General features: G+C 43.0%; 2 protein-coding genes across 5 annotated transcripts in view; both read left to right on the forward strand.

Annotated features, from left to right (window-relative positions):
• Positions 1-333: 333 nt before the first annotated feature.
• Positions 334-5,776, forward strand: SERF1B (small EDRK-rich factor 1B). Its single transcript, XM_032769574.2, has 3 exons — positions 334-439; positions 2,668-2,776; positions 5,592-5,776. Exons 1-3 carry the CDS (start codon positions 433-435, stop codon positions 5,662-5,664), a joined length of 189 nt encoding a protein of 62 aa, XP_032625465.1. The 5' UTR covers positions 334-432; the 3' UTR covers positions 5,665-5,776.
• A 2,610-nt stretch (positions 5,777-8,386) lies between these two features.
• The window catches only part of LOC116818563 (survival of motor neuron protein-like), a 29,590-nt gene continuing 16,705 nt past the window's right edge, over positions 8,387-21,271 (forward strand). For 3 of the 4 annotated variants that reach the window (XM_075067033.1, XM_032769571.2, XM_032769570.1), the window contains exons 1-8: positions 8,388-8,503; positions 8,876-8,947; positions 14,169-14,294; positions 14,466-14,666; positions 16,775-16,921; positions 17,805-17,876; positions 19,400-19,510; positions 20,498-20,583. In XM_075067033.1, coding sequence (XP_074923134.1) covers positions 8,450-8,503; positions 8,876-8,947; positions 14,169-14,294; positions 14,466-14,666; positions 16,775-16,921; positions 17,805-17,876; positions 19,400-19,510; positions 20,498-20,554 — 840 coding nt within the window. In that variant the 5' untranslated portion in view covers positions 8,388-8,449 and the 3' untranslated portion in view covers positions 20,555-20,583. Of the gene's footprint in view, positions 8,504-8,875; positions 8,948-14,168; positions 14,295-14,465; positions 14,667-16,774; positions 16,922-17,804; positions 17,877-19,399; positions 19,511-20,497; positions 20,584-21,271 lie in introns of all 4 variants that reach the window. The other variant, XM_032769569.2, reaches the window with a different exon arrangement.

Genomic DNA, 21,271 nt, shown 5'->3' on the forward strand with positions numbered 1-21,271 from the left:
CTGCTTCCAAAACAGAAAAACTGTGGCTTTCAGCTAGTCACGTGACGTTACTGCCTCCCGGAATTGGAGGAAGGGGTAAGAAACCAGACCAAATATCCTGAAACTCCGACACAACCTGAGTACCGTGAGAACGCTGATTTCCACAACCCGAGGGAAACAGATTGACTGAGGCCCACCCTAGCCCTTCAGAGCCACAGCAGCCCAGACATGCTGCTAATTACGCATGCGCAATAAGGCTTCAACTAATTCTAATATTGGTTTGGTGACGCCTGTATGTTTCTGACGTCACAGAGGCGTGTCACTATATAAGCCACGTCGGGGGTGGGGGGTGCTGAGGGGGAGGCGGCAGAAGGTTCTGGCAGTTGTCGGAGTGCTTGGGAGAAGTAGTCACGGTTCAGGTTCGGTGCGTCCCGCCGGGGATATTGTCTCGCTATGGCCCGTGAGTATCAACCTGTGTGGTTCCGCCCTGTCGGGAACGGCTCTGCCGGGTCCGCGCGTTCGCTGGCCGCTGTCGGGCCTAGGGGATGGAGCCGCGGCGGCTACCCGGGCCCCCGCGAAGGACTACGAGAGCGGCACATGCCCCTTTCTCACTGGCTCTGGGTCGGGCCCGGATTGTGCGTGGGGGGTGGCTGTTCCCGGTAATTGAGGCTCCGGGCGCCTCTTTTCCGCTCCGATCGCAGCACCTAGCCCGGCAGCGCCGCCTCTCGGCCGAGCTAGGCAAGCCCCGGGGCCTGTGAGCCCCGCAGGCTTCCGCCGAGCCGGCGCCATAGTGGCCCCACCCGCCGTCTGACTGCAGGAGCGGCCGGGCCCGCGGGGTAGCGTCCTTCAGGGTAACCAGAGGTTGTGCGGGGCTCCCCCCAGGAAGGGGCACGGCGGGGGATTAACGCGGCAGGCGGGACCCGGGTACCTGTACTGCGACCTCGCTCCTTGGTGACTCCTTTTTCTCCTTGTAAAACTAGGTATTTCTGGAGAGAAACTTCGGTGGCTATAAACATGGACCCTGTTCTGAGCCGAGTCCCCGAAGGGTGGCCCTAAAGACAGCCTTAAAAACGTGGGCAACTCGGAACAAAGCAGCCTCCTGGATAGTCTTTGCAGGGCTGTTTGTGATGAGTTGCTGATCAGTCAGGCCCGCCGGCACCTCAGCGTTTCATTGTTGGCTGTCAGGCTACAAATAAAATGCCCTTAAATAGCCCCTGAACATCTAATCCCACCATACTGAATTTACCACCACCAGACTGTGCCCTTCTTATTGATGTAAATAAACCAAAAATGTTAACTGCAGCAGTACTGTGAGGTGTTCCAGGAACCCATATTGCTCAAAGTCTGATGTTGAGGGTACAATGCCACTTGACTATATTAATGGCAAAAAATTAATAGAAGAAATATCACAGTAGTAGTCAGACACTTATTTCTATAGTTTGAGAAAACTGTAGAACAACTTCTTCATTTCTTCTGGCAACAAACTAATCTTCAAATTATTAAAGTTGTCTGTTTTGTAGTTCAGTTTCAGAGATGTTCTAAGCAGCTTAGAGGTTTCTAAACATACAGCTTAAATTCACCGTAGTGATCCAAGTTCAAGGAAGAACTGGGTAACTAAGAACTAAATTTCCTCACATGAGTGCCCTCTAGCCTGAAAGGGAAGTTGCAGGCTTATGCAATGAGTGAAACAGCTGTCTCAGTCTACTTATGAAGAGGTACTGTATAGTATGCAGAACATGAGGTCAAAAAGGCATGGATTATGTTCTGTACCCCTGTCATCCTCAGATCAAAAGTACTTGCTAATACGAGAACATGGGCATTGGTATGCTTCCCCCTTATCTATTCTAAAATAGTAATTGAAGAGGCAGAGCACTCTGGAGACGTTTCTGCTATACTGGCCTGTTCTCACTTTCATTATATAGTGAACTTCCAGGTTTAGGGTCCTGGTACATGTAAAACTTTAAAAGCAGCAGAGAATCCTGTGGCACCTTATAGACTAACAGATGTTTTGGAGCGTGAGCTTTCGTGGGTGAATACGCAGTGTCCTGCGTCTGACGAAGTGGGTATTCACCCACGAAAGCTCATGCTCCAAAACGTCTGTTAGTCTATAAGGTGCCACAGGATTCTCTGCTGCTTTTACAGATCCAGACTAACACAGCTACCCCTCTGATACGTAAAACTTTAAGTACATGATCATCAGACTACACACCTAAACTTTGATGATTTTCATTGGAAATACTTTTGTCACTTTGTACATGTGGTGAAATCAATATTTACTGACACCAATAAAAATCTGATCCTTCCAAGTTTACTTGTAACTTGCCTGAACTGCTTATATTTGGCAGAACTTTTTCATGCCACATCTGCCTCAAACTGAAGTTCCTAGGAACACTTCGACAAAAAACATGTAGCTGTTTTCTGAGAGCAAGGTTAGGGAAAAATGTTGAATTCTCTTAACTTAAATTTGGAAAGCTCTAGCACCTCCTTGCTTTACAACCAGAGTTGCTGTTTTGCCTTGCAGAATTTGTTTTTGGATCCGAACTTTGGGAGGAAAACCTTCATGGGTAGTTTTAGTAATATTTTTTACCGGTTTTGGTCTAAGGTACTAAATTACTATCAGAATACAATCTTAGAGTGGAGGTAAGGAAGGGAAATTGAAGCACATAAATAAATTTGAATATTATGTAGGTGGGAACCAGCGTGAACTTGCCCGCCAGAAAAACATGAAGAAAACCCAGGAGGTCCTCAAGGGGAAAAGGAAAGAGGATAGTTTGTCTGCTTCTCAGAGAAAACAAAGGTAAGCGCTAGTACATAGGTGTCAGAGAGGAGGGTGAGTGGTATTCTGTAGGCTCTGCTCATGAAAATAAGCTGTACCTACGTGATACTAGTAGACTGATTATATTTTGAACATCTGTACATATTTTAGGTTACTCAGACTTGGCTTCCCCATAGTACTTCTTGAGCTTGAATCTGTTTTGAGAGGGCCTCAAATGCCCTTCTGGGTTCTACTGTAGTCCTTGGTTCCTCCTTGTTAGGAGGGAAGTGGCAGTACCCCCCCCCCCCCGAGCCATTCATTTAAGGTGCCAAAACAAAATGTTCAGATTGTGCAGTTCTTCATATTTTCCTTCCCTCTAACATGCTTTGAGACTTTAAGCATGTAGTTCACAGACAATAAATCAGTGTACTGGCTCAGTCCAAACCCCAGATACTTTTCTTAGCTAAACAAGGAATTAGCCATTTCAGTCTGAAAAGCAGCTTGACCTAGTAGACAGACAGGAAATATTTGTTCATCTATAACGCGTTGACCACCTTTCAAAAGTGGTGCGCCAAGTCTTCATTTATTTACTCTAATTTAAGGTTTCACATGCCAGTAATATATCTAAACATTTTTAGAAGGTCTTTCTATGTCATAATATATAACTAAACTATTGTTTGTAAAGTAAATTTTTTACAATGTTTAAGAAGCTTCATTTAAAATTAAATTAAAATGCAGAGCCCCCCAGACTGGTGGCCAGGACCCAGGTGGCATAAGTGCTACTGAAAATCAGCACACATGCCATAGGTTGCCTACCCCTGATCTATAAATTCAGTAGTGCCTCATTCACAGTGGGTCCCGCTACCATTCATCTGAACTGAATACAAATGAAGGACTGTAAAATGAAACAGGAAGAAAAACACAGAGGGGAAAGAGAACCTTCTTGTGAGGTGCATATCAAAGATTTGCTTGAGTATATTTGAGGAAATGGAAGGGATGCCCAGGCATCCTTCATTGAGGGAGTAAGAGTGCTTTTGCTTCATGGAAAAAAGGGGTCTCAACCGGGTTTGGTTGAAAATACTGGACTACTTTGGGTGAGAGTCTTTTTAAAGAATAACTTAAATTTAGTTTTTAAAAGTGCATAATTTTTAGGGCTATCAAGCAATTAACAACTGCGATTAATTGCACTCTAAAACAATAATAGAATACTATTTATATAAGTGTAATTGAAATCAATATATACAAAAATATTTATAACATATATAATAAAGTGTCTTGTCTTGGCAATTGGCTGAACAAGAAATAGGACTGAGTGGACTTGTAGGCTCTAAAGTTCTACATTGTTTTTGAATGCAGTTATTTTTTGTACATCTACATTTGTAAGTTCAGCTTTCATGATAGAGATTGCACTACAGTACTTGTATGAGGTGAATTGAAAAATACTATCTTATTTTTACAATGAAAATATTTATAATAAAAATACAAAAAGTGAGCATTGTACACTATTCTGTAATAGAAATCAATATATTGAAAATGTAGAAACATCCAAAAACCTTTCAATAGAATCCAACTGAAATTTATTAACAGTGCAGTTAGTTGCAGTTAATTTTTTTAAATGCATGAGTTAACAGCAATTAATTGACAGCCCTAATTTTTTTGTTCTTTGTTTCCAGTACTCTTACTGCCACTTTACTATAGTCTTTGAAAAACTTATTATTTTCACTGTAGCTATATCGAAGTGCTGTGGTGTTAAGCAAAGTGATAGTTCTCAGTTGACTCTTAGAAGTTAGTGTGTACTGTTCCTTTAAGAATAGCAATCCTGTTAATTATGTAAGTGTTCAGTGGATCAGGGGTTGGATGCTACAGGGAACACTTCCAAGTATTCAGGGATTGGTGTGTGCCTCTACCTGAATGGAGAGCAAGGTCTGCAGAGGCCTGGAAGATAGTGCTTGTGCTGCTAGAGGCTGTTTTCCACAACAGGCATAGACCAGACTATTTCATGCTAATGGTGAGGTGCCTCACAATCCTGGGAAAGCATCACACTAAACACAATCTGTACTGAAAACTAAGATCCAGGCAACAATTAAGTGTAAAATTTGGTCACAACATGACTCAAGGCCACAACAGTGTTCTTGAATTATAAGACTTTAATATACTACCTTGTATTATAGAGCTATCAAGTGTGCAATCAGCCTTGAATTGAATAGCAACTGCCTCAAAATACACTTTCAAATTTAAACTGATCCAGAAAATAGCTGGCTTCAGAACCAGTCAAATTAGAGACGCAGCCTCTTGACCTAAAGGTTACAAGTTGAAAGATGTTTTCCTTGTGTTACAGTCAGGTAAAAAGCTATCAGACTCCTGACTTTACTGAACATATGAGACAGGATTTGTGATCTTCGTTACAGCTTGCTCTATATATAATTTCATGTGACTGAGCATAATCTGTGAATTGGATTTTGGAATATCTATACCAAATGGCTTTGGTTTCCATTTTCTGCCAAGTATTGGCAAACTCAAAACTATCAGTAGCTCAAGTAGGGTTTAAATATTGGAGCTTGGATTCATCTATTGTATGCATCGTCTGCTGAAGAAGTATCAGACTAGAACTTCAGTGCTACCTTGGAAATATCTGTTCATCCAAGATGGAATGCTGACAGGTACATAATATCAATAGTTCTTTCACTGTAGTAAAATGCAGGCAAGTAGACTTGTTAGCCCTTCAGAGGATCAGCCCAGGTATCAGCTGATTGTGCTGATCACTTTTAAGCTTAAATATTGATACCGTATGCTGTTGCATTTGTTTTTGTTCCATCAGTAGCTCAGTATTTTTCTAACTACATATGTCTTTTTACAGAGACTCTGAAATCATGCAGCAAAAGCAGAAAGCAGCTAATGAGAAGAAGACTCTGCAGGCAGAAGCAAAATAAACTGTGGCAACATAAATGACCTAAAATGTTAAAGTACACCAAGTTATAGGGCCTAAAATATCAGACTTGTTTGTAAAAGTGGCCTACCATTAAATGGTAAATGTTTATCTTATACTTGCAGACTTATTCAATTTGCATTTATTTAGAATTTTTGGTTAGTATAGGCTGAGTAAACCAAGACTTCATTAAGTTACCTGGAATACTTACTTCCAAAAAAAATTGGAAGCGCTTTTATAGGCATGCAAATAAGCATAGTTTAAGTAATGGTAGCAATAGCTTAACTGCACCTTTCATTATTAACAATATTGACTTCACTGAATGGCTTGTGTGACTACACTATTAAAGCCACAGTTAGACAGGCTGCCCTCTTTGTGACCCTTAAAGTATAACAATCATTCACAGTGGAACACTACTTTAAAAGCCCAATACCTTTGTACAATGCATTCAAACTTGTAAAGGCCTGAACTGTAAATCTCATTTTATTTTTACAATAAAATGTTGCATGAAGTATTGATTAATCTGAAATGGGATACAGTGGATAGCTTAATTCAAGCCCATAAAAGTGCAGATTTATTGAGAGAATGAACTTTTCAAAACTAACTTTCAGAAGACTAAAATCTGGCATGATTTGTTTAATCTTATGCTGTAATCTTTTCCACAGTAGATCTGCTTGTAAACTTTTAGTTTAGCCTCACCTAGTTAAAACATTGTTTGGGTGGGGAGGGCACCAACCTCATAACCACAGATGTATGGCCTAACTCATTGAATTTTCTGAGCACCCTAAGCTGAAGGTCAAGGAGAACTGCTCAGAAAAATCTGAAAACTAGCCTTTTCCATTAAAATGAGATTGTTAAATCTCATTTTTGAGATTTGTTCAAAAAAATGTGCCCTCCCATGATTTTTCTTAAACATGCATTTAACTGTCAATCCTCCATTTCTCCTTATCCGCATTTTGTATGTAGATATGTATGATGTGGTAAATTGGCTTAAACAGGGATTCCTTTCATAGGTAGGGCAGTCTGTTGGGGTGCAGTGAACTGATTTTAAGGTAAACGCTAACAGGGCAAACTAGCTTTTCTTGGGAGCAGGTAAGGTAGGTTTTAATGAGCTTTAACTATTACCCATATATCCATGCAGTGTGGAAGGTAAAATTTCTTCATTGTCATGGGGCTTTCACTGCTCCTTTGGCCTTTGATGATGCAAACTCTAGTTTCCTTTTGATTCCTGTGTAGTACATTAATAAATGGAAAGTAGTCTGAACTACCAGTTAGCCTATTTTCAGGTCTTGCGCTCTCTAGACAGTCTGACAAATCTTCTATTAAGGATAAGTATCAATTCAGACAAGCTTGGGCTTCATTTAAAAGTGCAAGATCTGAGTAAACTCCCTCTTCCCTGCATGAATATAAACAAATGGCATGAGGAAGGTGAAGGTCCTAGTAACTTGTGTGGGACTTGCATGCACCCAACTGCTGGATAGCATAATCTCCACCTGTTCTGCCACTGCTCTTACACTTCTTGTGAGAGGCAATAAAAGAAAGATCAGTAATTGGCCAAGAACTTGTGTTTTCAAAGTAGTATGATAGTATCAACAAAAAGCTATACACATGCTATCATCTTTTATATGGAGGGAGAGCTCAGTGGTTTGAGCACTGGCCTGCTAAACCCAGGGTTGTGAGTTCAATTTTGAGGGGGCCATTTAGGGATCTGGGGCAAAAATCTGTCTGGGGATTGGTCCTGCTTTGAGCAGGGGGTTGGACTAGATGACCTCCTGAGGTCCCTTCCAACCCTGATGCTCTATGTGAGATAGTGTTCCCTTTGTTCACTCCAAACTACAAGAAAGTGTAATGAAACTTGCTTAGTTCAGGACTGCTTGCAAGGGTGGCAGTTTTGACAGCAGTACTAATAGCACAAGCATGCTCAGTATAATTAATATTAACCCATATTATGAACAAGTAGGGTTAGTACTCATTTTAGGTCTCTTCTACCATGCCAGATGCAAAATTCAGAACTAAAAATGTTTGCAGGAGTAAAACATTATCAAGCCACAGCACTCATTAAATGGTTTATATAAGCAGTTCATCACATAAATACAAAATATTAGATTTCCTAACATAAGTTTCACTCAGAATTTTCTGAACTGTCAAGTTGAATTTTGGATTCTGATTCTTGCACTAAGATGTCTATCTTGCTCTATAGAGATTTGAGGGGAAATACCCCAGACTCCCCTAGATTTCCTCTCCCTCTCTCTCTCCCTGTTTAAAATTGTACACTGTGAGCATTGCATTATTCTAATCATGCATTTAGTCTGTTCTTCCAGAAGAAAATGTCCTGTACAAGAGCAGTTGGACACTGGGTGAATTTGCCTGTACTCCTGCCGCCTTTTGGAAAAGCACATTCATTTAAATAGGAAATGAACAGTTTACCCCTACCCATTTGGGGCAGAGGATTTGGCACAAAGGGGGGGACGAGGGAACGGGTGAGAAGATCCTTGGGGCACCCCTTGTTAAAACAATGGCAGCACGTCCAACCCTGCTGTGGGTCAAGTGTCTGGAGTTGGGATGAGCGGCTGTAGCTCTTCCTGCGGAGAAGGGAGGGGGCAGCAAGCAGCCCGTTTCTTTCCTAGCAAGGAGGTGGATCACTGGTAAAGGGACGAGCCGGACGAGGCCGCTGCCGCAACCAATCAAGCTCCACCCCTCTACCCCAGTGCAGGGGGGGAGGGCGTGTGAAGGGCCGCGCATGCGCGCTGGTTGAGTGGGGGAGGCCAACGGCCGGTCATACTTTTACCATGGCAGGCAGTGGTGGGGCTGAGACGGTGCTGTTTAAACGCGGCGCCGGGCAGGTATTGGAGGGAGGCGGGTGGGTCTCGCCCCTGGCAGGGGTTGTGGCTCCCGGGGCAGTGTTTGGGGCAGGACCCTGCCGTGTTATCCCCCAGATGATGCCGGGGCCGCCTCAGACGCGTGAGACCGGCGGGGCCGCGTGGCTGGGCCAGGCCGGGCGGCGGGGGCTGCTCCCCGCGCGTCTGGCATCGAGCGCTGCCCGCGGACCGTTAGTGGCCGTGCGGGGTGGGCGCGTTTTACCCCGTGCCCTGTCCGCCCTCCCAACAATCTAGACGCCGTGACTGCCGCCGCGGCCTGACCGTGGGGGTGGGAGGGCAACGGCGTGCGCGTGCCGCGAGTGTTGGTAACACTTCCTGTCCCCGCTCCCCCCGCAGAGCGACGACTCGGACATCTGGGATGACACCGCGCTGATCAAGGCGTACGACAGAGCGGTGGCGTCATTTAAGGTAACGCGGCTCTCCCGCGCTGTGCTAGCAGCCGTTCAGCCAGAAACCCCCAGCATGCGTTTCCCCCGCTCCAAAAACTTCTTCTCTTTGCGCTGTATGACCCATTTCCTGCGGGGAACCTCGCGGGGCAGCTCCCTCTACCCCGTCTGTAGGGTTGGTTTCCAACTTTCTAATGGCACAAACAAAACCAAACATCTCTGCTCCATCCCTGCTCCCTCTGTTACTGGGTCTTCCCCACCCTCCCTCATTCACTCGGCTGGGGGTGTGGGCTCTGGGGCGGGGCTTGGGGTGCAGGGTCCTGGTGGTGTTTACTGTGGCTCCCAGGAAGTGGCCACCAGGTCCCTGTGGCCCCTAGGTGCATGGGCAGTTCTATGTGCTGCCCTTCGACCCACAGACGCAGCTCCCATTGCTCGCAGTTCCCTACCAGTGGGAGCTGCAGAGCTAGCGCTGGTCACCCATGCGTCTAGGGGCCACAGGACCTGGTAGCAGCAGAGAATCCTGTGGCACCTTATAGACTAACAGACGTTTTGGAGCGTGAGCTTTCGTGGGTGAATACCCACTTCATCAGATGCAGGTAGTGGAAATTTCCAGGGGAATTGTTGTTGTGTATCTATATATATATAATATATGCTAGCCAAGCAAGCTAGAGCATAACGAGGTAGTTCATCAGGAGGATAGGTCCGTCGTACAGTTGAGCGATGAAACCAGGGAGGAGAACCGTTGTAGACAAGACCATTTCACTAGTCTTTGTTCAGTCTGAGCGAATGGTGTCAATTTGCACGATGATACTGAAGCTCAGCAGTTCTTCTTTTGAAGTCAGCTGAGTCCTGAACAAAGACTCTTTTGTCGCGTCAGGATGGCCACTATAAGGTCTGCTATACGTGTCGGCCAGTGGAGAAGGGTGAAGCTGCCGTTCTACAGCGCTTTTTTGAGAAGAGGCAGACAGACAGACAGATATCGACTGTAGTCGGCAAACTCACCAAATTCTCATAGTTCGCACCAGTCGGGCGCAGTGTACAAGCCGGGGGCAGCTATGAGAGAGACACCTGGGCATAGTGATGTATGGTATATCTCACCATTGGTGGAATGTCCCTAGGGGAACAGCTAATGGACAGAAAGGAGTAGGGATCTGGAGGGTGTTGGGTGGGCGCTGCGCATCTCGGGCATCACATTAAGGTGGGCTGTGATGGTGTCGAAATAAGGAGATCTACGCAGTCTGGACACCAGAAGAAGGGCGCGTTTGGCGGCATCAGATGCGGGGTCTGCTCACCTCTAAGAGCTGAAGGAGCATGCTACCGATGCAAAAATCGCGTGGAGCAAGTAGCGATGCCACACTCAGCAGCCGCACATTACGCGGTTTCACGGGGCGGAGCGGCGGCAGTACGTTTACCGGTGGAAAAGCGACGGATGCCTAAGGACAGTACCACAACTCATCTCACAAAACTCTCCACCAATCGCATCCGTCATCAACTGAAGGGAAATACCCGACGACGGAAATTAGGAAACAGAATCAAACAGAGCAACGGTACCAAGAACCCTCCTAACTGCCGAAAGACTAACCCAAGAAGGAAACAACAGACACATGAGGACCAATACAGAAGAGAAGAGAACACACGAGGCAGCCGACTAGCTGTGGGCACTCTCATACAACCCCATCCCCTGAAGAAATGGATACACATAGAGAGGTCTAGAGAGGTGGGCTAGGGCTCTGAGATACTACCCAGCAGCACACATCCTGGCACCACCCACTTCTGAGTACGGCCGATCTTCTCACAGCCATCTGCACACCGTATCCACATACGTAAAATCTAGCTAGCCCAAAATCCCATGACCAACCAAACTCGATGCACTCTGCCCACAAGTCTAAACACCGGGACACACACAAGGAATAACAGGATCAGCCACACATCGACTGGTTCATTCACTCACGTCCACCAATGTAATATAGATCTACCATCGAAAAGCAGCAATGCTACCCCTTATGCTATAGCTACACTGGCTCATAACAATAAACGGACAGTCTACGGAAAGGAGAAATGGTAAACTCACAAAAGCACAGATATAGGAAAGGCTCTACACTATCAAAAACACCTGTGAAGAGCACTCTCAACTCCTGCACACTAAGCAGTACCAATAAGGTGGCCACTCACTGCAGCGAAAACAAACTTTGGATACCTACAACGTCACGAGCAAATCTGCTCGAGCACCAGATTGCATAATCTGCAACTTGACACGCATAGCTCAAGACTACACAAAGACTGTGAAGGGCTTCTGACTCACAACACATACAGAACCAGGTTCTCCTATCTCTTGAGTCTTCATCAACCTCACAACGACCCTAGAAAGGGCCTAAATCTCCCTGACTTCGCACTAACCCATCAGCTCTCTAACTCGAGCTTGGACACTGTAGCGTATATACATAACCTGCCCACCTGGACAATTCCAAACACTGCTGCGTTGCGAAGTGGGTAATTACTCCAACGAAAGCAACGAGATTAGTTATAGAGTGGTCATCTCGCTCGCATTTAAGAAAAAGAACATCGGATCATAGGAAAGAGAGGATGGGAGCTGCTTTGGCGCGGCACAGAACCACCAGAGAGGCAGGGAATGTTTAGCACCCAAGCCCCGGACGACAAATAAATTAATAGCGCTGGTTGGCAGTGCTGAAGACCTAGACGGCGTACCCTTAGTTGACCCAGGCATTATCACTAAAAACTGAACACCTGGCAACCCTACGTGTCGGGGGTGCCTCCATGTGGGATAAGGGCCAAAGATCCTTCTAGTGCACACACACAAGCTATTGATTTCTAGGACTAGGAGGGACATAATATTCCTAGCTTCGAAGGTGGCTTCTGATTGCCTCCTCCTGTCATACAATCAGATACTGAAGGGGAGATGTTGCTTTAGGAAAGGTTTAACAACAGTGACCTGCAACACTGTACCAGAGAACAAATCAGGACGAAGAATATTTCAAATCTCGTGTGGAGGGAAGTCCTTGTTTGTGGGTTTGGGGTTTTTGCGTGTTCGTTCTGAGTCCCTGGATAGCGGACTAGACTGTGCGAAACTAGTTTTGCCATCTCCCTGATACAGTCTCTTATTATATCAAGAATAGTGATATTGAGTAAAAGGCGGTTTAGGTCTTAGATTGTTCTGTATTTGCAACAGTGTCTCTGGCTGGAGAAGTTTTTAAGTGGATTGCTGATAAGTAGTTTTAAATGGTTTCTGTGCAGAAGGCTTCTCATTGCTGTAAAGCTGAAAAGACTCTAATATATACCAGTTCTAGATTAGGATATATTCTTTACTTTTCTTTCTTTTATTAAAAGTGTTTTATTTAAGACCTGTTTTGATTTTTTTCCTCAGTTAGGCTCAGGATTTGAGATCTTATCTTTAACCAGGAGGAAGGTGGGGAGCATGAGAGAAAAGAGAGGAGGGGAAAGAGGATCCCTTTGTTTGAATCTCCACGAGCTAGAATCTGTAATTGCCCTTTAGGTGAGTGGATAAATCACGTAGTGTTTTCAAGAGTCAAGGGTTGACTCAGGTGTTAGCTTTCTATGGTAACCTAGGGAGGGAAAGAGTTACGTCCTTGTATTGATATCCCAAGGCAGTCTGTGGTCTTGAGGGATGTCCCCAGTGGAAGCAATTCTGGAGAGACAATTTCAGGCTACTCAGAAATAAGAATTGGTGCAGCGTATCAGACTAAGCTGGTACTTAAGCTATAGAGGACTTCATGCTAGTACCTCATTTTGGACTCTAAGTTCAGATTGAGGAAAGTAAGACTAATGACACCTCAATAGGAATTTACAGATAATTTTTTTTTTTATAAAGTTGGTAGTTAAACAGGAGTCGTTTTCCATCATTTTGCTTACGGGCCTGGGGCTACTCTAAATTTAGACTGATTGAACATAGTTGCTTGCTAAAAGTTCGAGCAGTCAAACTTTTTGGCCCTGAGGGCCACATCAGGTTCAAAACTGGTTTGTCTGGGTTTAGGGGAGGTGTGCCTCCTCCATAACAGATCCACGGCTGGCCTGTCTCTGTCCCCTATCTGGACGATCTTTGCTTCTGCCCTCCTGAACACACACCCGGGGGACTCCTGCCATCACCACCGTCTTCTGCCCCTGACTGCCCCTCCAGACCCTCCTCCTCAATTCCTGCAGTGTGCCCCCCCACCCAGGACCCATGCCCCATCCAACCACGCCTTCTCCCTGTCCCCTGACTGCCCCCAGAACTTCTGCCGCTCGCCACCCATCCAATCCCCCCTCTGCTTCTTGACTGTCCCCTGGGGACTCCTGCCGCCATTCAACTCCCTTGTTCCCTGCCCTCTGATCACCTCGACCCCTATCCACACCCCCGCCCACCACCCCGAACTCCCCTACCCTCTATCCAACCCCCCTGCTCCCTTACTGCGCTGCCTGGAGCACTGGTGGCTGGCGGTGCTACAGCCGCACCGCCTGGCTGGAGCCAGCCATGCCACCGCGCAGCACAGAGCACCACATCAGGCCCTGGCTCTGCAGCTGCACTCCCCAGAGGATTGCGCCAGCGGTGGGATGAGCTGAGACTGCAGGGGAGAGGAAACAGCAGGGGAGGGGCCAGGGGCTAGCCTCTTGGGGCAGGAGCTCGGGGCTGAGCGGGAGGGTCCTGTGGGCCGTAGTTTGCCCACTTCTGGCTTAGGTGTATGAAAGATTCACATTTCGGCACTGTAGCTACACTAGCCTAATTCCTGGCATAGACGTGGCTGGGTTGATAGAAGAATGCTTCTGTTGACAGAGTAACCACCACTTCAGGAGGTTGATTATCCATAGCGATGGAAAAATTCTTTCCCAGTTGCTGCAGGAAGAGTCTACATGACCGTATTACAGCGGCACAGCTATGTCACCATAGCTGTGCTGCTGAAGCACCCACAGTGTAGAGAAGTCCATCTCTGTCAGAATATTATTTCAAAAGTAGAATTGTAGAAAATGGTTCATACAAGTGCAAATATCACATTGGACTAAAATCTGTCTTTTAAACACATATCTAAATTTAGTGGACCTTTTTATAACACCATGAAATATTGACAAAATAAATACATGCATCGTTACCATTATGTCATTTATCAGAACAGGAGAAATTTGCTTTCTGCATCCCCTGTATAGCTCTGGATGCTATTATAATGGGGGATAGAAATACACGTCATAGTTGAGATTTTGGGGTATAATTCATAGAATCTTTTTTTCTTTTGTAGAATGCTCTAAAGAATGGTGAGTGTTCGGAGCCTTTGGACAAACAAGAACAATGCTCAGGAACAAAGAGAAAAAATAACAAAAAGAACAGAAGTAGGAAGAAAAGCAACGCAGCACCGTTGAAGCAGGTCGTCTTAAAAACTGAATACCAAAACTAAATGTTAATAATTTTTGTATTGCACATGTTCATAGTCAGTTTTAAGCAAATAAACCTTATGTTTTATCAAGGGAAGATTTTAGTCATTGATGTCAATGAGATTGTAAATAAGATTGATTTGAATTTCTTGCTTTTGTTGCAGTGGAGAGTTGGTGATACCTGTAGTGCAGTTTGGTCTGAGGATGGCAATGTGTACCTAGCAACTATTGCCTCAATCGATCAGAAGAGAGGGACCTGTGTTGCTGTTTACACTGGGTACGGAAATAGGGAAGAGCACAATCTATCCGATCTGCTTCTTCCGAACACTGTTGAAAAAGAAAACGAGGAGCAGAATGCTGAGGAGGTGAGAGGGAGCAATTCAAAAAGCAAGTAACCAGAACAAGATGGTATTCATCCAAAAGTTCTGAAGGAACTCAGATGTGAAATTGCAGAACTACTAACTGTAGTCTGGAACCTGTCATTTAAATCAGCTTCTGTACTAAATGACTGGAGGATAGCTCATGCGACACCAAATTTTAAAAAGGGCTCCAGAGGTGATCCTGGCAATTACAGGCTGGTAAGCCTGACTTCAGTACCAGGCAAACTGGTTGAAACTATAGTAAAGAACAAAATTATCAGATGAGCATAATTTGTTGGGGAAGAGTCAACATGGCTTTTGTAAAGGGAAATCATACCTCACCAATCTATTAGGATTCTTTGAGGGAAGTCAACAAGCATGTGGACAAGGAGGATCCAGTGGATATAGTGTACTTAGATTTTTCAGAAAGCCTTTCACAAGGTCCATCACCAAAGGCTCTTAAGCAAAGTAAGCTGTCATAGGATAAGAGGGAAGGTCTTCTCATGGATTCGTAACTGGTTAAAAGATCAATTTTCAGAATGGAGAGAGAGAAATAGTGGTGCCCCCAGGGATCTGTACTAGGCCGAGTCCTTTTCAATATATTCATATATGATCTGGAAAAAGGCATAAACAGTGAGGTGGCAAAATCTGCAGATACAAAACTACTCAAGATAGTTAAGTCCCAGGCAGAGCTACGAAAGGATCTCTCAAAACTGGGTGACTGGGCAACAAAATGGCAGATGAAATTTAATGTTGATAAATGCAAAGTGATGCAAATTGGAAAGCATAATCCCAACTATACATATAAAATGATGGGATCTAAATTAGCTGTTACCACTCAAGAAAGAGATCTTGGAGTCATTGTGGATAGTTCTCTGAAAACATCCACTCAATGTGCAGTGCCAATCAAAAAAGTGAACAGAATGCTGGAAATAATTAAGAAAGGGATAGATAAGACAGAAAATATCATATTGCCACTATATAAATCCATAGTACACCCACATCTTGAATAATATGTGCAGATAGGATTGCCCCATCTCAAAAAATATATATTGGAAAAGGTTCAGAAAAGGGCAACAAAAATGATTAGGGGTATGGAACAGCTGCCAAGGAGAGATTAATAAGACTGGGACTTTTCAGCTAGAAAAAGAGATGACTAAGGGGTGATATGATAGAGGTCTATAAAATCATGACTGGTGTGGAAAATGTAAAGAAGGAAGTATTATTTACTCCTTTTCATAACACAAGAACTAGGGGTCACCAAATGAAAGTAATAGGCAGCAGGTTTAAAGCAAACAAAAGGAAGTATTCTTTCACACAATGCACAGTCAGTTCTTGCCAGAGGATATTGTGAAGGCCAAAACCATAACAGAGTTCAAAAATAACTAGATAAATTCATGTAGGATAGGTTCATCAATGGCTGTTGGCCAAGATGGATAGGGATGGTTTCCCTAACTTTGCCAGAAGCTGGGGATGGGTGATGGGATGGATCTCTTGACGATTATCTGTTCTGTTCATTCCCTGTGGGGCATTTGGCATTGGCCACTGTTGAAAGACAGGATACGGGGCTAGATGGACCTTTGGTCTAAGGTGACCAGATGTCTAGATTTTATAGGGACAGTCCCAATATTTGGGACTTTATCTTATATAGGTGCCTATTACCCCCCACCCCTGTCCTGATTTTTCACACTTGCTGTCTGGTCACTCTACTTTAGTCTGACCCAGTATGGCCATTCTTAAGGAATGAGCAAATAAATAGGGGAGGAGTAGAACTGTAAAGGGCCTTGGATGTGAGGACAAGAAGATTGAACTTGACGTGGTAGAAAGGGAGGAGACAGTGGAGAGATTCAAAGAGAGAAGGGATTACATGGTCAAAATGAAAGAACAGGAAGATGATCTTAGCAGGTGCATTTTTGAATTAGCAGGGGCAGAGTTAAGAAATCAAAATGTAGGAAGATGCAGAAATCAAGATGGAAGACAAGGATGTGGACAAGGCTTTCCTAGTGAAAGGTTTCATGTTGAATTTGGTTTAACATTTGCTCTAGACACATGGGAGGTGTAACCTGGGAACAAGTGTACCAGAGTTTTAATTAAAAATACAATTTTCCTTGTAGAATGAAAATGAAACTCAGTATTCAACAGATGAAAGTGAAAAGTTCTCCCAGTCACCTGGAAACAAATACAACTCTACAAAATTAAAATCCTCTCACTGGAACTCCCATTTTCCTCCTCCTCCTCCTCCACCACCAGGCCTGGGAAGGGTAAGCAGAGCAGGATCTTCAGACATGATTTATTCCTCAGCTCTGAGAAAATAATGTATTTACCACTCTTCCTCTAGACATCAAATTCCAACTTTTGCATGGTGTTAAGCTCTTACAACAACTCTTGAACCTTAATGTATATTCCTGTGGTAAACGGTAGGAGTGAAATCCAGACACCCTGGTAGTCAGTTGGAGTTTTCCCATTGACTTCTTTGGGGTCAAATTATCCCCCCATGTATTTACAATCTAGAATAGATTCTATATGAAATGCAATTGAAATAAAAACAATTGGCTTTATTTTAGGAACATTGCAATATAAGTGGAAGATGACCAAAAAATTTTCGTATGTGAAGAACTAGTATAAATTAAGATAAGAGCCTATCATTTCATTTTTCTATACGAATATAGACACAGTGTGATTCTAATAAAAATGTGATATGGTAAATTTAGTATTCAAAAACAGAGTGAGCTTAGCTTGTATCCTAGACCAGGTATTGTCAGTTATATCTTGGATAGAGGAATATTAGATGTAAGGAACAGTTTGTTTTTTTTATGTGAGCATCCAACTTCAGATTCCCTTTAAAGGGCGTTTTAAAAATTACTACTATTAAAACATCACTGTAAGCCTGTCTTTTTATGATATTTATAAAGAAAGTCACTGTCTCGTTTTGCTAGGCTTGCTGACGCTCATGTCAGAGAATACAGGCAAGAATCATTTATAGCTGGCCCATATTCCTGTACTGTTGATTCATTAAGTCATTGGGACTTGCTACCTTTGCTTAAGCAATTTTGTGATCTGTTGCATAATAATATTTTAAGGCAGAAGGTTTCTTTCCCTTTTTTAATTTCAAATTTTGTTTCATATTCAATTCTTTCACTGTAGCCTGGACCAAAATTTAGTGGACCACCACCCTTCTTATCAAGCTGCCCCCCACCATTCCCAACAGGACCACCGGTAAGTGGTATGTGGAAAACAGTGGTTAAAGGCAAATATTTGTGATCTCCACTTTTCTGACTTTCTTGGTCACCTATGTGCACGTACTTGCTTTTAAATTTAAATGAGTACCTATTCAGTACTGCGTATGTGCCCAGTAGCAGAGTTCGAGTTAAGCCAATCTTAATGTTCCAATTATAAATTTCCTCCCAGCTTCTGGGGTTGGTATTCAGGATCACGGGGAGTCAATTTCTATTATGGAGTTCACAAGGATAAAGATCTGTTTTATACAGAATTTTTGTACTGGTGTAACCATTTCAGTTAGACGTGTGACTCTTTTTTTTTTTTACCAAAATAGTTACTGATATTGTAGAATAAGTAACTTTAATTCTTTAATTTTATACTTATCTTAAGTTTGGTTAAGGAAATTTGTATGTGTTGCAAAGGAAGGCCTTGAAAATAATAAGTGTTAAGGCCAGAAGGAATAAAGTATTGAGGATGTCCCATTCAATTAATAACATTAGGGGAAGTTTCTAAAAAGAAGGCTTCTGACTGAGAGGGGTGACTACAGATGGTTTTAAATCAAAAAAAGAGAATCTGTCTTAAAATAAGCCAACCTAGCCCTTCCCCAACCCACATACCAGTGTTAAAACCCATGTGAACCCAGGTGCAATGGGAAAACTGTTGGACAGCAAGGAGGAGAGGTGGAAAACCCTTGAGAAGAAAGGAGGTTGTAAATCTTATCTGGATTAAGACAAAATAAGGGTGAATTGTCTCCAATTGGTCTTTAACTGACTTCGGTAGTTGGCAGTGACATCACTTGTTTGTTAAAGGGTATAAAAATGTAAACTCTTAGCAATGAACTCTTTAATATCTGCCTGACCATTCTGGAGGTGGCCAATAAGGGTCTGAGTACGCTGGGTTTAGCCCATTTGTAAGTATCTTGATCAAATGCGTATAATGTTTGGATGTAATAAATTGCCTGTTTGGCTTTTTAGGCATGTTTAGAGGAACTACATATAGTGCCATTTGGCCTGTGGATTTAATAAAGGAGTTGATGGTTAAATTGGTGTTTGTTGATTTCCCATATTAATTAAAAATTTTATTAATAATTCCAACTGATATTAAGTTCCATTATATTGACACATCTTATTTCCCTTCCCTTATGGGAATAATGATACTAATACAACTGCATCTGCATTAGTGTGTTTATAGTGCTTTAATATCAGTATAGTCAAAGCTTTTGTATGTAGAAAAGCTCTGAGTATGTGATGAATTTTGGAAAATACGTTTTTCCTTTTATCTCTCAGTGGATACACTGATCATAGGAGCTAAAAACAGAGCAGTGGTACATGTGCCTTTTTAAATAAGGTGTTTAAGGAAATACTATCTATCATATTTTGAAGCATGTGCAAGAATGCATTCCTATTCTTTCATTTATTTGTCAGTAATTTCAGAGTTGGTTGTTGTCATTCAGTTTCCCTGCCTGTAAGATAAACACCAATTAAATAAAGCCAGTACAGTGTTTTGTTGCAATCTCCTAGTTGATTCCTCCTCCACCACCCATGGGTCCAGATTCTCCTGAAGATGAGGAAGCTTTGGGAAGTATGTTAATAGCCTGGTATATGAGTGGTTATCACACCGGCTACTATCTGGTAAGTGAGTTCTATTGAAATGTTGCATGTGTAGTCTAGGTTTGGGTTCTACTGTTGTTTAAGAAAAGTAGGTGTGGTTTTTTTTTCCTCTATGGAGCTTTTACTTTAATTTGAGAAATAGAATGCCTTTCAAGTTAGGTTAAGTGTTCCTGTCTCTCTGTGAGCAAAAACAGATCAGTCCACTTAACTAATGAGAACTATGTTTATATTTGCATATTTAAATATATTATAAAAATAATTTTGAGATCACCAGTTGCAGCTTTCCAGTCCAGTTCTCCTACTATGCACAGTTTGTCATAGTTGAAATAGATTGTGTGGTTGGAGTAAATCTAGACTTATTCAATATTTAGTTCTTAGAAAATAAAAAAAATTTAACTGCTGGATATTGGTGGGGTATAAGACAGAGCTAATTTATTCTCTTACCCTCCTCTCTCCCCCCCCCTCCCCCATCAACACACTTCCTTGCTGACCTGTGGGAGGGGTGGGTTTGTGGTACATGGATAGCTCATGCTGGAACTCCACACTGATGAAAAATCCATGGTTGTTGTGCAGGGCTGCTTTTTGTATATTTGCAAAGGAAGAAAAACAGTGTAGAAAGGATTTGACTTTTCAAGCTTGAGATTAATTCTTGCTAACATTCAAATGTGGACTGAAAACTAAAGAAACAGAATTTGGGAATTGACACTTTAGATTAATGTCTTTGGGTTTCCATTATTTACTTTTGGTTTAACAGCAAAAATTTCTCAAACTCTTCTGTAGGGACACAGATCAAGACAATAGCAAATAGTTAAGTTTTAGTTCCTGATTTCAATATAATATATGTTGGTTGTTCATCTTCAGTCTGTAATCTATAAAGAACCAAACCTGCTTTTCATGAGAGAGACTAGAAGGATTTGGCCCAAAATATTTTACCATGATGAGCAAAGATTCATTTTTATTTTGTCTGAACACTTGAACAACAAACTCTCGCTATCCTGTGTCTCACAGGGTTTAAAACAGAGCCGAATGGAAGCTGCCTTGGAGAGATGTCCTCACCCTAAATAATTGAATATCACTTCCTATCTTGAGCAATTGTAAGTACTGCATTTGTGTTTAAAGTTTAATGTTGCAATCAGTGGGCAGCCTGTTGCAGCTTACATCCTAGGTCTGGAGAGTGTCCCTTTAAAGAAAAGGGCAACTTTGGGTTCCAAGATCTCTAGTCATCTTGGCCATCAGTGAAGAAAATCTCTGCCACTGTCAAAATGTAGCAAATGACTTGCCACCAGGCATAGTGGGTGAGAGCTGGAATAGGCTGTTAAAGAATTTTCCAAGGTGGGATTTGTGATTGGGAAATCAATGTGGCTGGTATTACTAAAAAGTAATTTAAATCCATGTTGTTGATGATTTCCACTATGATTTAGAAGGGCTGCTATCTTAGGATATATCCACACTACCCGCCAGATAGCAATCGATCTATTGGGGATCGATTTTATCGCAACTCAGCTCGGCGCGATAAATTGATACCCGAATGTGCTCCCCGTCGACTCTGGAACTCCACTAGGGCGAGCTGTGGCCGTTGATCTCATGCTGTGAGATAAGTCAAACTAAGATGCGTCGACTTCAGTTACACTATTGTCATAGCTGAAGTTGTTGTGTATCTTAAATCGACACCCCCCCCCACCCCACCCCACCCCCATGTAGACCAGGCCTTAATGTGAGAAAGACAGCTAACTTAATCAGTCCTAGAAACAGAAGACCTGTTAATTGAGTTTGTGATCACAT

This window comes from Chelonoidis abingdonii, chromosome 6 (genome assembly GCF_003597395.2).
Source record: "Chelonoidis abingdonii isolate Lonesome George chromosome 6, CheloAbing_2.0, whole genome shotgun sequence".
Classification (NCBI taxonomy): domain Eukaryota; kingdom Metazoa; phylum Chordata; order Testudines; family Testudinidae; genus Chelonoidis; species Chelonoidis abingdonii.